This window comes from Buceros rhinoceros, unplaced genomic scaffold (genome assembly GCF_000710305.1).
Source record: "Buceros rhinoceros silvestris isolate BGI_N320 unplaced genomic scaffold, ASM71030v1 scaffold10079, whole genome shotgun sequence".
Taxonomy (NCBI): Eukaryota; Metazoa; Chordata; class Aves; order Bucerotiformes; family Bucerotidae; genus Buceros; species Buceros rhinoceros.
The window spans coordinates 50,432-65,669 of record NW_010430938.1 but is presented as its reverse complement, the minus strand read 5'-3'; the positions used below and the strand labels follow the sequence as shown (position 1 = coordinate 65,669).

Below are 15,238 nucleotides of genomic sequence, written 5' to 3'. Positions count from 1 at the left end.
TTAGAAATAGCAGGTTTCTGTAAATCTGGGATAAATGAAGTAAGATTGTAAATTTCTGGCAAATAGGAGCACCCACTTAAAGATTGTCAGTCTTGATTTAAAGGTGTTGCATGCTGGAGAACTCGCGCTGTTCCTAGGTGTGTTTACAATGATTGATTACCACCACTGCTAAAATGGGTTCCTCATTCCAGTGGGAATTGAAACTGCTTCTCACCAGCGGATCTTCCTGTGCTCCGATCTGATGGAAGGAAGTGCCAGCTACTACCAGAAATTCTATCTCCAGATGGGTACTTGCAGCCAGTGATCAAATCACCTCTTAACCTCATTGACAGGAAAAATAAATGGACCTTGTTACATCTCTTGTTAAATCCATGTGGATAGAATTACAACCATTTTTTTTCAATTTTGAGTAAATTTTTGAAACACTGACAGAAGTAGCAGCTTCATAAGTAACTACTCATTACTCCTTTTTGTAATTCCATTTATCATACGTCCAAAAGGCTGTAGCAACAGCCTACTCTGATGACTCATATTTAGCTGGTTATCCGTGAGGTCCCATGTACCTTTTCAAAGTTCACTGATTTCCTGAATGCAGTTTTTCATCTTGTGTGTGACCTGCATTTATTTCATTGCATTTGGCCGTACTGTAATATAAGTCAGTCTGCTTTAATGATGTGACTCAGTTTGTTCCATGTAATTTATTCTCATGACTGTTACTGTTCTATCAGTGTGTTGGCACCCACAGTTTTCTTCGGCAAAAAGTTTGTGTTTTTTTCCACATTTCCCATAAAGATACTGAACAACATTGAAAGAATAGCAGACCTACTTGGAATTACACTGAAAATGCCCAAGTTGAATATTTATTGTCTATCTCAAAGTTTTCAGACCTCCCAGTTTTTGCTTATTTTACATGTTTAATACCTTCGTGCTGTTCTTTTTATGACTGTCATTGGGCAGTCCTCAGCTAGTACAAATCTTCCTGTATTGATTAGGAGGTTAGTTAGTTACAAATGTAATTTTTTGGTGTAAATAACAGATGGGACTATCCTTGTGACCTGCACAGCTGCATCCTGAGGCAGATATCCCTATTATATTCCTCTTCTTTTTTAAAATCAGTTTTCTCTGTTTTTAATGTATTTAAAATGACCAAAGATGATATTGCCATCAATTGTTCAATTTTAATGTCATATACAAAATATCCATTCTACATTGCAACTTAATCTATTTTACATAAAACCCAATGTACAGTATCTTAAATTTGTTTAAATAGTATTATAAACACAGCTTTCAGGAGGAGTCAGTCCTGGAGTGATGCAGTCTTTTTTAAATGACAGTTCCTTTTGACGTCCCTGTGTTTGGTAAAAAATCCAGCTTAGATTCCAGAAGGTTCCTTAGGAGCTCAGATTTGGTTCCTATCAAAGCAAAAATAAACTCCCAGATTATTTTTTTTCAGCTTCATGTCCCCCACACAGCTGGATAAAATCCTGTGCTGAGGTGTCCAGTTTGAACGTCACGACGTCATCTGCTTCAGAGCCCATCTTCATCAGATAAAGCATCAAGGTAATCTGTATCAACATATAAAAGAAACCCAGAAAACAAACTGTCTGCCCACGTTGGATCAGAAAAGAGACCATTTTGGTCAGTGTAGAAGATCTCAAGCCATACTTCATCTTCTGGCTGAAGGTAAATCACAGTGGATCCAGAAGCTACATCGTGGTTGCCTGTGTTTGCGTCAAATGTCTTTATCCGGTACTTCCCATTGTGAACCAGCCCAATCGCAAGGTGCTTGTTTGCTAAGGTGATATCATAAGAAAAATAATAAATTCCCGGGATGGCACAAATAAACTTCCCTGTGGAAGGATTGTAATGCTCCCCCTCATTGAAGAGGACTTTGTTGAATACAATTGGTAATCTTTCCTCTGGGTAGCTGGTGGTGATGCCAACAGAAAAGGCAGATTTCAGCACTATCTTTCCACACTTACAGACCCCCGGTGCACCTGGCTCTCCTCGGTCTCCTTTATCTCCCTTAGGTCCAGGTGGTCCAGCTGGACCTACTTCACCTTTGGCACCCATCAATCCTCCAGGTCCTTTTTTACCAGACTGACCTTGGTCTCCTTTCTCTCCAGCTGGTCCTAATGGCCCAGTCTTTCCTCTTAAACCTTCAAAAACATTTTAAGTTAGTTAATCGTTGCACATATCATCTCAGTAAATGATTGTGTGGGCTACTGTGTGTGCCTGAACAAACAAGAAAAATACGGTCAGAATTTCAAAATACTCCAAAAATACTTTCAAAGTCTTCTAGTAGCTTTGCAAAAGGAATGGCAGATTGGAACAGAGGACTGGACTCCACATCCCAGGGGTCCTTTGTTTCCATATTCCCACTCTTCTGCATATGTCTTATTTACACATTGAAGAATTTTACACATCATCAGTCCATTGTGGACTGAGCTATAGGCAGTGCCAACGGGAAGGACAGCAGCGTGGCTATCTGTATGATGATACTTGTGTACTGAATATCTCCTACTATTTGAGTGGTTTTGCTGTGTTCCTGAATTCCTGCTAATCCTTTATTCCTGGATAATGGCACAAATGAGACTATTTATTTGACCCTATACATGCTTTATTTTTTCCCAAACTTTTTCTTAACATCTGTGTGCAGGAGGAAGACCCTGGATTTACATTTATTTACGCGGATATCAGTATATTAGACATATGCAAAATATGTCTGCATATTTTCTTTCTCTCGGTATATACACATGCATCACACTTAAACCCACACAGGCACATACATACACACATTCATCACTTATATTTATATACGCGGATAACAGTGATAATGACAGGTCTTACTTTGTTGTAGTACTGTGTTAGGTTATGCAAATATTCAATACCTGCACTCCCTTTTTCACCTTTTTCTCCCTTCCTGCCATCTCTCCCATCTCTTCCTGGAAGACCAATGCGTCCGTGTGGCCCTGGGGATCCACTGGCTCCGGGGAGACCTGCAGGGCCTGGCAAACCAGGGATGCTACAGATGTATCTGATGTAGTGATTTTCTCCTTTGAGCTGACTTTGAAGAGGTTGTTCGCTTGTGTAGATGGCGAAACTTGTAATGTAAAGCAACAAAAACATCCTGGGATCTGGAAAAAATACATATGAAGGAGACTATTTATGCATATTATGGCACTCTAGTCACATGCAGATGGCTCTGAATATGCTAGTAAGTGTGACACTGCAGTGCATAATGTGAATACATGTAGAAGGCAAGGAGGAAAGTCTGTGAGGCTGGAAGTTTTTCCGGTCACTGTATACGTTACCGTATGTCTTTCAAGTAGCCTGTAGACTGACATAGTGTAACCGGCAAATACCAGCTTTTTTGGACCAGGTTTTGACAGGCTAAAAAAAGAATCTGGATTTTTCAATTAGAAGTCCTTTGATTGCATAGTTCATTTTGTCTTTGGGACCTATATAAACTTACAGAGAAAAGCACTCTGGCTGGAGGGAGTCATATAGGAGGATGTGCCCATAGGAGCAGCCGTTTCTAGTGAGGAGAAAACTTAAACCTTTGTTTCATTTTGGAAATTTGCCCTTATGGTTGCAAATGAATCTCCAACTTGAATAACTGCAACACTGCTGAGCCAGAAGAAAGGACAGTGGTAAGGTAGCTACATCTTCAGCACTTGGCTGGAAACCCTGATGGCCACAGCACAAATAACCACTTCACCCTAATCGGTCAGGTTGAATTGGGCAGCTGCACTGTGGGGAATGGATGGAGTGTGAATGGGCTGCTAATAGGTTGGGGGTTTTTTAAGCCTGGTTTGGACTGTCATATGAAATGCCCTGTGTTGCAACATCTTGCAAGAAAATTGTTTAAAGCTTCGTATATAGCATTTGGTTGTTTTCACAAACAATTGAATGTAAATTGGATTTCTGTGTTCCACTCTATGCTGGGAGATTAAAGAAAAAACACTGTACAAACAGTAACATGCTGAGGAGTTGTAGGACCTGATGTATAAAGGTATCTTAAATTAGTGTTGTATTAGCAGAGAGTCAGTCATAGGTCAGGTGAGATTTTGCAAGTCAAGTGTTTTTTTCTAGTTCCCTTGCTGGCTTCTCGGAAGATTTGTGTGGGTTTTTTTGTTGGAGTTGTCCATTCCTTCAGAGCTAATTTATAGCGTTCATGGAAATCAGAGTCCACTGGTTTCTGAGCAAAAGAAGAAATGAATTGGGGGATTCAGAAAAATACCTGTGTGAAATACCAGCTACCTTTTTTTACGGTGAAACTCTGGTTCATTCTCAAATTCAGAGTTAAAGAAGTTGCAAAGTGAATTAATCTAGAAATTGTTGCTCCCATTACCTTTTCTGTGATACTGATTGGCATTGGCTGATTGATTTAAAACCCCAGACCATTACATTTATTTACAATTAATGATATTTCTAATAGTACATGGCATAGTCAAATCTATTCAGCAGGGAAAAAGACCATCATATATACACAGACACATACACAGTCTTTATGAAGAATCTTTTCTAATTTACAGAATAGAAAATTAGAAACTATCTTGGTATCAATGGCAATGCAGAAAAAAAGCATAAAAATATTGTAGTTGAACGGAATGGTCCAAAATTCTCTTCAGTGAAGTATCTTCTGCTTTTCATATTAAGCATCTTATATCAAATTGGCAGAAACCAAACTATTAATTTTGCTGTCATTTGATAAAACCTTACAGTACAGCCAGGCACAACAGCCTCCAAGAGTGGATTAACATATGAATGCTTAACATTACAGCAGAGCAGCAAATAATAACTCCAAGGCAGTTGTTAGCTACAAGCTCAAGCTTCACAGCAACGTTTGCTATGATGTACTACTGAGTGTACCCAAATAAAGCTTGTGGATTTTCACAGGACTTAAATCAGGGACAACAAAGCTCTCTACAAAGAACAGCTTTAAGTGCTTAGCCAGGAGGGAGCAGCTTGGAGGGAGTTCAGGCCCAAGACTGCATATGCATTTTTCACAAAGCTGATGGATAAGATGCAGACACGACCTAAGGATCAAGGACCGGAATAAGAACTGCCCTTTGCGAGATGAAAGTCTGAATCAGTAGGCTGGATGTTCCCACACTGTGTTGCATGTAAGCCAAGCAAAAACAATCTCAACAACTGCTGGTTTTGCCTATGTCCAGGGTATTTTACAAATCCCGGTAGTAGCCTTCACACAGCTGCTCCTGTCACTGGCTGGCCAGTAACTTACTGATGCATGAGGCTGTCTCCAGTTCCCAGACCTTCCCTGCTGTTCTTCTTATGTGCCAACAGGAAATTAATTAGTCTGTGACGTGTTTCTGCTGAGGCCATGGGAAAGAAGTCTTTTGGGGAAGGTTAGGGGAATGGGCTTTTTGAGACAGGGATGTGCCTTAGATGATTGAGGCATTGTGGTTGGAGAGCCAATTTGGGAAGGGGGAGGTACAGAGGGGAATACATGGAGCTTTCACCTATAGATTGGGCATTTTAAGGAGTGATGGGGCTGTGAAGATAACAGTGAGACTGCAGGAAGGGGAACTGATCTGGAACTGGGAGGAAATACTGATAATGTTCAAGCAATGGTGTTTACAACCTGAATTTAGGTTTGAGGGGAATACAGAAGGCTGCTTGCAACAGTGGTACCCAGCAACTGACATTTGGGAAACCATGCATTAGACCACAGAATCAGGACATCTCTTGCCCTTTGACTTCAGACTTCTGCATTTCTTCATGTGTAATAGACCAGTTTTAAAAGAGGGGGTGGAAGGTGCCTCTCTTTGTTATTGCAGCAGTCTCTTGGAAAGTGTGAATCTCCTCAGAACAAGGAAGGTTGTACAGGGTTGAATCCATGACCCCTGTTTCCTGGTGAGTACTCTAAAAGGTAGATTGTAATGTTAAAGGTGAATGATAACGTATGGGCATGCTTTTGAAATGTCAGGGTGAATTAGGAGGCCAAAATCAGATTGCAGTTCACCTAGGCTTATGAAGTTAGGGGGTGGAATAGACCTTCCAGATCACTTTCTCAGGCGTCCTCTGTGTTGCAGCTAAGTACTTGATCATGGAGAGTTAACTAGTAGGCAGCAAGTGAGTCAAAAATTACACTTTGATCCTGGCTTCTGGTTGTCCTTTTCAAATATACAAACTTTTGTCCATAAACTGGGTTAGGAAACAATGTCATTTATATATGCCAAATAATTTTTCAGGGAAAAAAAAATGTTTGAGGAGCTTATTCTTTTTTCCAAATATTGAAAGCCAGAACAAGCACATGGTATTCTTGTTCACAACAATAACAACCATCCTCATCAAAACATCACCAAAATTAATAATGAGAATGATACGAATACAGGATTAGAATAATGTTATTCCAAGTTCAGAAAATAGAATTTCAGTAGGTTCCAAATCTACTAGGTAGAGCAAGAGTGCACACCAAGGCATTCACTGAAAAGTTATGGACATCCCGATCAGTTCTAATGTGCAGTGATTTCTGAAACAGCTTTTCTAAGTGAAGGTGGCAGATTCAGTTGTTCCATCACTGTTCAAATTACACAAGCAGCGTAATCTCTGACCCTAAGCATAAAACCAAAAGATCATCTGATTCATTCAGTATTGTAAAAAATATTTAAAAGGCTGTTCTGAACCTAATACCTTATTGCAGTCTGTTAAGATGACAGGAGCATCAAAAGAAGCGTGGGCAGCAGGTAGAGGGAGGTCATTCTGCTGCTCTGCTTCACCATGGTGAGACTCCACCTGGAGTACTGTGTCCTGCTCCGGAGTCCTCAGTACAAGACATGGACCTGTTGGAGAGGGTCCAGAGAAGGCCACAAAAATAATCAAAGGGACGGAACACTTCTCCTGTGAGGACAGGCTGAGAGTGTAGGGGTTGTTCAGCATGAAGAAGAGGAAGGCTCTGGGGAGACCTTATTGTGGCCTTTTAGTACTTAAAGGGGAACTATAAGAAAGACAAGAAGGACAGGGACAGTCTTTTTAGCAAGGCCTGTTGCAACAGAACAAGGGGTAATGGCTTTAGTCTAAAAGAGGGTGGATTCAGAGCAGATTTAGGGAAGAAATTTTTGCAATGAGGGCCATGAAACACTGGAGCAGATTGCCTAGAGAGGCTGTAGATGTCTCATCCCTGGAGACATTCAAGGTCAAACAGGATGGGGCTCTGAGCAACCTAATCTAGCAAAAGATGTCCCTGCTCGCTCCAGGGCAGTTGGACTTGATGACCTTTAAAGGTCCCTTCCAACCCAAATTGTTCTGCGATTCTATGGTTCTATGATCTACCTTGAGAAACACTCCCTACATTGCGTTCACATGAAACCTGGGTGCTGGCAGAGGGTCTTTGACATTTCCTTAGGAAATCTCACTTCATTACTAATATACTCAGACTATGTCACTAACATTTTTTTAAGCCTAGGAATTAAGGGAATATAACATATTATTAGTTTTGAAACTTCCTGGTATATAATCTGATCTTCCTCCTTTGTCCAGCTCTGCAGGTCTTAATTCTCAAATTTACTAACTGGCATTGTTTTGAAACAATGCCAGAAGATTTCTCATGAATTTGTTATAAATAAAAGTGGGGTCAAAAGCCAGTAATTATTAGTGACAAGTTATCCTGGCTGTCTTTTGACTTTCCTTGCTAGCTTCGAATTCACTTCCAATATATCTGCATAACTATTTGAGGAGGAAAAGATGTATTTTAACTTACTTGTGCAAAAAGATGTGGACGAGAGGCAGCCATTTCTGTCTACACCACTGGCAATGGCTTAGTGGTGCAGAACAAGTTAGTCTATACATCCTCCGGCTCTCCAATAGCAAAGGCGCATACTACTTCACATCGCTGTCTTGCAGCCCTACTGAGGGATCTCCTTCCTCAGAGAAGGAGACATCTCCTTCCTCAGAGAAGGAGACATCTCCTTCCCCAGCTCCCCCATCCAGGAGAGCTGTGGTAGTAGAAACAAAGTGGAGAAGGAGGTAATAAGTCGGGATGAGAAACAGAGAGACGCAGCTTCAACAATTAGGTTGAATGCCTGTTTTTTTCTCTCTCAAAACATGATTCACAAAAATAATTTGTTTCCACATGCCTAAAGGGTCGAAATCTGATATACAATTTGCCACCACCACTGACTTTTCCACAAAGCCTCCGAAACAATCGTTTGCACTTTAGCGCACCACGCTCTGCAGTTTCTTTGCACTGGGTGATTTTTATGCGTGTAAAATACAAGTCTTAAGTGATCATTCACCTTCAGCTGGGCACAGGTTTACATCTCCCAGCTTGTTTTGTGTATGGGGGCTGTGCTGGACTTCCAGAGCTCCGTCCACAAGACCATGCCTTACCCTAAGGAATCAAGAAGACACCACACTCCTTGGGTTAGCTATGCAATCCAGCAATCTTCACGTGGCTTTACTCTGCCTTTACTTCCCCTGTGTAAGAAGGAGAGTGACCCAACGCTTTTGCAGCAGTCTGAACTTCTCAGGCCCTGAATGGCAGATGGTGCCCAAAGGGATCAATCAGCCAGTGGGAGAGAACATTAGCTAAATATTTCTGAGAAAACAATCTGTAAAGGCCTCATTAACAATGCTGACATTTAATGGTCTCACTCACTTAAGTTTGCACTCAGTCATGTTTGAACAGTCTCCTTCATAACCACATTGAATGTAGTCAGATTCTTCAACCGTATGTCAAGCCTTCATGAAAAATAGAGCTCTTATAATCAAGACCGGAAGTTCATTGTGCTTGATTTTCAGAATATCAAAGGAGTGGGAGTCATTTTATTTTGTGCCTGACTTGAAACATAGTATCTCTGATTCCAGTAATTCCCATTATTTGAAAGGGTTTTTTTACTAAAAATGCCTTAGAAGCTGGACAAGGTGTGCATCAGTGAGTCAGTTTGACTCAGCTGGGGCGAATTTTAACACAGGGACTGGCAGGCAAAGCACTTTCATTACTGCCAGCTGTACCAGAGCACACAAATAAATGAAACCTGACAGAATTTATCTTGACAGAGAGCCAAGAATCTAGGCCAGTTGCTTACAGCTGGCAATTAACATAGAATCACAGATTCACAGAATTGTTTTGTTTGGAAGAGACCTTCAATATTATCGAGTCCAGCTATTCACCCTGCACTGACAGGGTCCCTAAACAATGTCCCTCAGCACCACATCTACACTTCTTTTAAATTCTTCCAGGGATGGGGACTCCACCTCTTCGCTGGGCAGCCTGTTCCAATGCTTCACAACCCTCTCTGTAAAGAAATTTTTCCTAATACCTAGTTCTCTCCTAGTGCAACTTGAGGCCATTTCCTCTTGTCCTATCACTTGTTGCATGGGAGAAGAGACCGACCCCCACCTTGATACAACCTCCTTTCAGGTAGTTGTAGAGAGTGACGAGGTCTCCCTCCAGCCTTCTTCTCTCCAGGCTAAACAACCCCAGCTTTCTCAGTTGCTCCTCATAAGACTTGTGCTCTAGACCCTTTGCCAACTTCGTTGCCCTTCTCTGGACACCTTCAGCACCTCAATGTCCTTCTTGAAGTGAGGGGTCCAAAACTGGACACAGTATTCAAGGCGTGGCCTCACCAGTGCTGAGTACAGGGGGACAATCATTTCCCCACCCTTACTGGCCTCACTATCTCTGATACAAGCCAGGATGCTGTTGGTCTTCTCGTCCACCTGGGCACACTGCTGGCTCATGCTCAACTGGCTGTTGACCAAAACCCTCAGGTCCATTTCTCCTGTGCAGCTTTCCAGCCACTCCTCCCCAAGCCTGTAGCATTGCAGGGGGTTGTTGTGACCCAAGTGCAGGACTCGGCACTTGGCCTTATTGAACTTCGTACCTCTGGTCTCAGCCCTTCGATCCAGCCTGTCCAGATCACTCTGTAAAGCCTCCTGACCTTCTAGATCAACATACCCGCCTAGCTTGGTGTCATCTGTGAACTTACTGAGGGTGCCCTCAATCCCCTCATCCAGATCATTGACAAAGACATTGAAGAGAACAAGCCCCAATACTGAGCCCTGGGAACATCACTTGTGTCCTGCCATCATGGAGACAATGATGGAGACAACATGGAGACAATAATACCTTTGCTTGCAATGTAGTGAAAAGTGGCCAGGATTTAACACTGGAAGACTCAGGATACAAGTTTCCGTACATCTCAGGTACAGGCTTCTTTAGAAGGTTTTCTCTGTTTTCTTACAATAATAACGAAAAAAGAGACAGGAGCCAGAAATCACAATCTCTCTTCAGGGATACGCTGCAATTTGCAGGGTTAGTTATGAATCTGAACTGGAGTCAAGCATGTGGAATGTGGGCATTTAAAGATGTGGATAGATGCCTAGAGTAGTGTGCCCATCTCTCATGGAGTGCCTTTCAGGCCAGGCTTCTGGTTCTTCCCCAGCCCTTTCCAGGAGAACTTCTGTCTCCTATCATGCATCATTCTGCTTTACCATCCTTGTGACAGAGCAGAATGGACTGGGAAAATCATTTTGGATGGCATGGAAAGAGGAAAAATAGAGGGCGCAAACCCAAAATGTCAGACTGCAAGGCACGTGAGGACAAACAGGAACAGAAGTCATAGATTATTGCCAGGAGTCATAGGGGACAGCCTTCCACTGCCTTGTGCGTTTTGGTTACTTGTGTTCACACCTGGGCTTTGTGAGCACAAGGCCATGAAGAGCTTCCATCATGAGAACAATCACTTTGCGCAGGAGTGAATGATGGGGTCCAGCCAGCACATGTCCTAGCTCAGCATATATACAGCAAGAACAATTTTGGGAATTTTGCTGGATTTCTGGCTGAATATGTTCTAGTCCCTGGGCATGGCTTAATTCTCACCTCCTCAAGGTAAATGTCGTATATTAGATCACAGACACCTCTGAAGATAGATTCTCCTTCACCCAGTTGCTCCCTTGGTGATAGCATATTCTACCAAAGAGCAGTGTTCATGATTTAAAAAGATAATTGTGCAGAGAAGAAAGCTTCCAGACCCTGAAAGGGACACTCCTCCCCCAGCACATTGTTTTCTTCTGGAAGATCATCAAGTGATTTCACCCAGGCACTGTGCCTTTCTGGGAACCCTGCAGAAAAGTAGGCATTCAGCCAAGGACTACATTCTACATTAAACTAGGCAAAGACCAAAGGAGCAATGTAAATGCTTAGGCAGGACTGAGCTGGTTGATTTCCCCTGGAGTAAGTCAGGGAAGGCTCCCATAAACTTCTCTGCTAGAGGAGCAGTGGAGTCAGCTGGGGCAGGAGTCAGCTGTATTCAGCTGAGTGGAAACCTCTTGTCCCTCTTCTGTTGTACATGGAAGAGGACGTCTGTCTGGGGCTTGACATGTTTAATTTTTTCACACTCCAAAGACTCATAGTTAAGTTAGCAATACTTTTAACTCTACAAAGGGTCTCTTTGCACTGCTGTTCAAAGTTCTGAGAGGGAAACTGGAAATTTTGCCTACATGGGCAAATCGCCAGCTAGAAATGGCTTGCTAAACACTGTTGTCCCTTCAGTCCAGGTGATATTGTAGACAGTACTTAACATACTTTTTTTCTAACTTCAAATTTTGGGTAGGTATGCATGTCTGCAAGACTGTGGAGGACTCATTAGTTTTTATTTATATGTCCCTTAGAAGATGGAAGGCATTGTAAAAGCCCTATAAGTATGCATGTAATGAACTTAAACCACTCTGAATTTTATTACTATGAGTTTATATGTTGCAGGAATTTCTGAATTGCTCCATGCTAGCCAAGGTATGTTTCCAGGAACAGCAGAACTGTGTAACAAAGCTCAGATAACACCAGTCCTGAAAAAAAACCCCTCTCTACAGCTCCCAGGTTCCTTCTTGAGAATCTTCAAAAGATAACTGCACAATTGTGCATTTGAAAACAGGCTTAGAAAATCAGCATTTTGGGATTAAATATTCCTGGGTAAGAAATAACTTTGTGGTTGCTAAGACCTTTGGGCTAAATTTACCAAAGCTTCTGTAAGTTGCAACTTCTATACATGACTTTGACATGTAAAAAACTGCATCCGGGGTGGGGAGTGGGGGGTGTGGGGAATTGGGAACCTAAGTCCAAATCAATGAACCTCAAAACCTGCGACATACCAACTGGAGCATGAGAGGCCACTTTAGCCTAGAGTTTCTGAAGAGGGTCTCTTCAGGCATATCTGCAGGAGCAGTGCTGTGCCACACAGATACACAGGACAGCAACGTGAGACCCAGGCTGTGCACACCTGACATGGCGCAATGCCCAAGCAACCTTGTAGCCATGCAAACACCACTAGCTTTCTTGCAGGGCTATGTCCACAGAGCACTGCACTATCCACTGCCCAGAGCAGCTGCAAGGTCTCCATCTTCTGAGCCTTGGTGTGCTGTTGGTATGTCCAAGAGCACCAAAGAGAGAGCCTCAACATGAAACTGAGGAGTTAAATGTAGAGAGAGGTTGTGTCTGTGAAGCTGAATCTCACAGAGGTGTCTCATCAGCACAAATAATAAATGCATTTAAAAGCTTAAGCCTCGCTGTAAATCAGTGGGGCTTGAACTTCTGAAAGCCTAAGGCATTTTGAAAATAGCTGGAGAGCTTTGAAGCCTCACATGCTTTTCAGAATGCCAGCCATGTTAACGTATGCCCCCAGCCTCTGGGACTGCCAGGGTCTCGTGTCAACCCCGGTGGTCTCCTCCACATTGGTGCACTAATTTATCAGTACAGGAGATAAAAATCTGGCCTCAGAATCAGCATACTTTCCTGACTCTGTCTGTTCTGAGAAAAATCCTGTTCTTGTGGAGTGAGTCTACCTCAAAGCTATTACTTCAACAGTATTACTTCTATGTTTATACTGGAATACAAAAAAGGAGAATTTGGCCTGGTTTAGTCACATGTGTGATTGTTATGGTTAATGTCAGATTCAGGAGATCGGAGCCAGAAAGATGTAAAAATAGAATGAAATTTATGTAATGTCTGCTTTTGGGTAATAGCACATTTTTTTAAAGTATGCTTCTTCCTGATTAAATCCAACCTTTAAATAACAACTTGATTTTCAGTGAGGCTGACCTCTTTGCAAGACTGAAGGATATGCATATTAGAAAGAAGGCTCTAAACAGTTTGGAGTTGTAAAATAGAATTCCAAATAAATTCTATATGGCATGGTATTTTCACATTGAAACAGAGGCTTGTCTTTCCATAGAAGAGCAGAATGCATCCTGCCTTCCATCCATCAGGCTTCATATGAACACTAGCTCAACACAAGCCCAACATCTGGCAACCCCATTGGTACTCAGCAAGCACTCACAGAGGACCTGCATTTCTAGTTGATGGGCCTGACGTTCTACAACTTCACGTTTGTGGAGGTGTTTGTGTCGGGCAAAGACCGGCTTCTCCTTGGGGCTGGGAGTGATGGAGCTCACCACAGGGTAACAGGGCAGGGCCTTGCCAGCTGGAGTCTGTCCTATCACCCCAGCAGGGACTAGGGCAGCCTGGAGGCAGCTGGGGACACACCCAGCATCCAAGGCCAGACCAGGACATCAGCCTGTGGAAGGAGGTCAGCTGGGTTGCAATGGAGCAGGGTGGTGGGATGCCCCAGGAGAGGTTAGCAGGGGCAGCCAGGGATGTCAGTGCCCTCATGGCTCTGACGGCTTGTATGTATTCAAAGAGGAAAAAAGCATGTGATCCCAATCTGGCAGCATTAGTCCACTACATATGGAAACAACATTTTTCAGCACAAGGCGTTCAAAGGTTTGTTTAATTCCATATGGATCCTTTCCCTGCTCCCCACTGCAGCATTCACTGAACCACATCGCCAGCTTCTGTCTTTCAGGATTTGCTCTTGCTTTATTCAGTCTCCTGATGAGAACAATTTCTATGGTGGACTGTTTGGATTTGCAGGGTCTCAGTCTGAGTTCTTTGAGTTTTCTAATACATAAACTACTATGTATTGTGAAGATGTAAGTGTCAACTTTGGTTATTTGAAGAAATGTTTGGACTGGTGTTACAACGCATTGAAGAATCTAAAATCTGTTGTAAGAGTTTTTTCTTATTAAAGTAACACTGACACTAATCTTTTCTCCTCTGTATTTCTGAGTTGGACAGTTCAGGCAGGCAGCTTTAAATCTCCAAGAAAAAAAGATTGTATATTAAAAAATGTTATATCTCATTTATTTGTTTTCTGATTTGTACAGACCTTGAAAGTGAAGATCTCATGCTGTTGTACAGAGCTCTGGACAGTCTAAAAATCAGTTTTGCTAACTACAACAGCCTACTATATATCCTAATGGCACTACATCCTACCATGTCTTTACAAAAATTTTAAAAAGCATATGATTGAGAAGAGCCTTGTCTTACTGTGTTGACACAAATTTGTCTGACACAAATTCACTTACAATGAAGGGTTTTTGCTGTGATATGGTAACTCCAATCTGATACACATAATCATTTGTCAGCCAGATTGTGTACACACTGAAATCAAATGCAAATATCTCTCTTTTTAGTGGTGTTTGATCAGATTCACAGAGAGGAGGCAAGAAAACAGAGCATAGACTTTTCTTTCAGGAAACCCGATTTCTGTTCCTCCATCAGAAATGTCTATTCCATGGCAATCATTTAATCTTACAAGATTCTATTTCTTCATCAGTAAAACAACATCAGTAGTATCAGGGACAATATTGCTGTGCTGATGTAAAAGCAGGTTATTTCAGAAGCACTTTTCAGATTCCACTTTCCTCAAGTAATTGTGAACTGCTGTTTCGTATTTCAAATCAGTTCTCTCATAGGAGGTTAAAACAGATGAAGTCGGCATGATTTCTGCAGTTTTTTCGGTAGAGTGTGGATGACGTCTAGCGTCTGATAACTGGTCGTTTCCGACTTTGCAACAGAGCATCAGCCATACTCCTGCTTATCATTAAGAACAAAATTTGGACCTCATGTTGTTGGACTCTGTTGAAACCATGAGCCTTGTATTTATAGCTGGCCTCGAAGGTGTTTTCTCTTAAGTTCTTGCAACAATAATTTGACTGGTTTTGAAATCTGTTTCCTTGGGTTCCTTAAAGTATTTGTTTCCTTGGGTTCCTCCAGAGACTAGCACGAAGAAGCTGCAGCTGTCGGTCAAGTGGCCACTCTTCAGTAGGAAAGTCTTTAGCTGGTAAGGAGCGGGCTTTACCTTGGCTTTGTTCTGCATGTGTGTGATGCTTCAGGGTGACTTCAGCAGGGTCTTCATGGGACGTGTGTGGGCAT

At 42.2% G+C, this 15,238-nt stretch overlaps 1 protein-coding gene across 1 annotated transcript in view; it reads right to left on the bottom strand.

Moving 5' to 3' along the window:
- Positions 1 to 1,170: 1,170 nt before the first annotated feature.
- C1QTNF7 (C1q and tumor necrosis factor related protein 7) overlaps positions 1,171 to 15,238 on the bottom strand; it is a 50,403-nt gene continuing 36,335 nt past the window's right edge. Inside the window, exons 2-4 of the mRNA XM_010143217.1 lie at positions 4,003 to 4,201; positions 2,892 to 3,137; positions 1,171 to 2,159 (exon numbers count right to left, since the gene is read on the bottom strand). Of these exons, the coding sequence (XP_010141519.1) occupies positions 1,528 to 2,159; positions 2,892 to 3,129 (870 nt within the window). The 5' untranslated portion in view covers positions 3,130 to 3,137; positions 4,003 to 4,201 and the 3' untranslated portion in view covers positions 1,171 to 1,527. The remainder of the gene's footprint in view (positions 2,160 to 2,891; positions 3,138 to 4,002; positions 4,202 to 15,238) is intronic.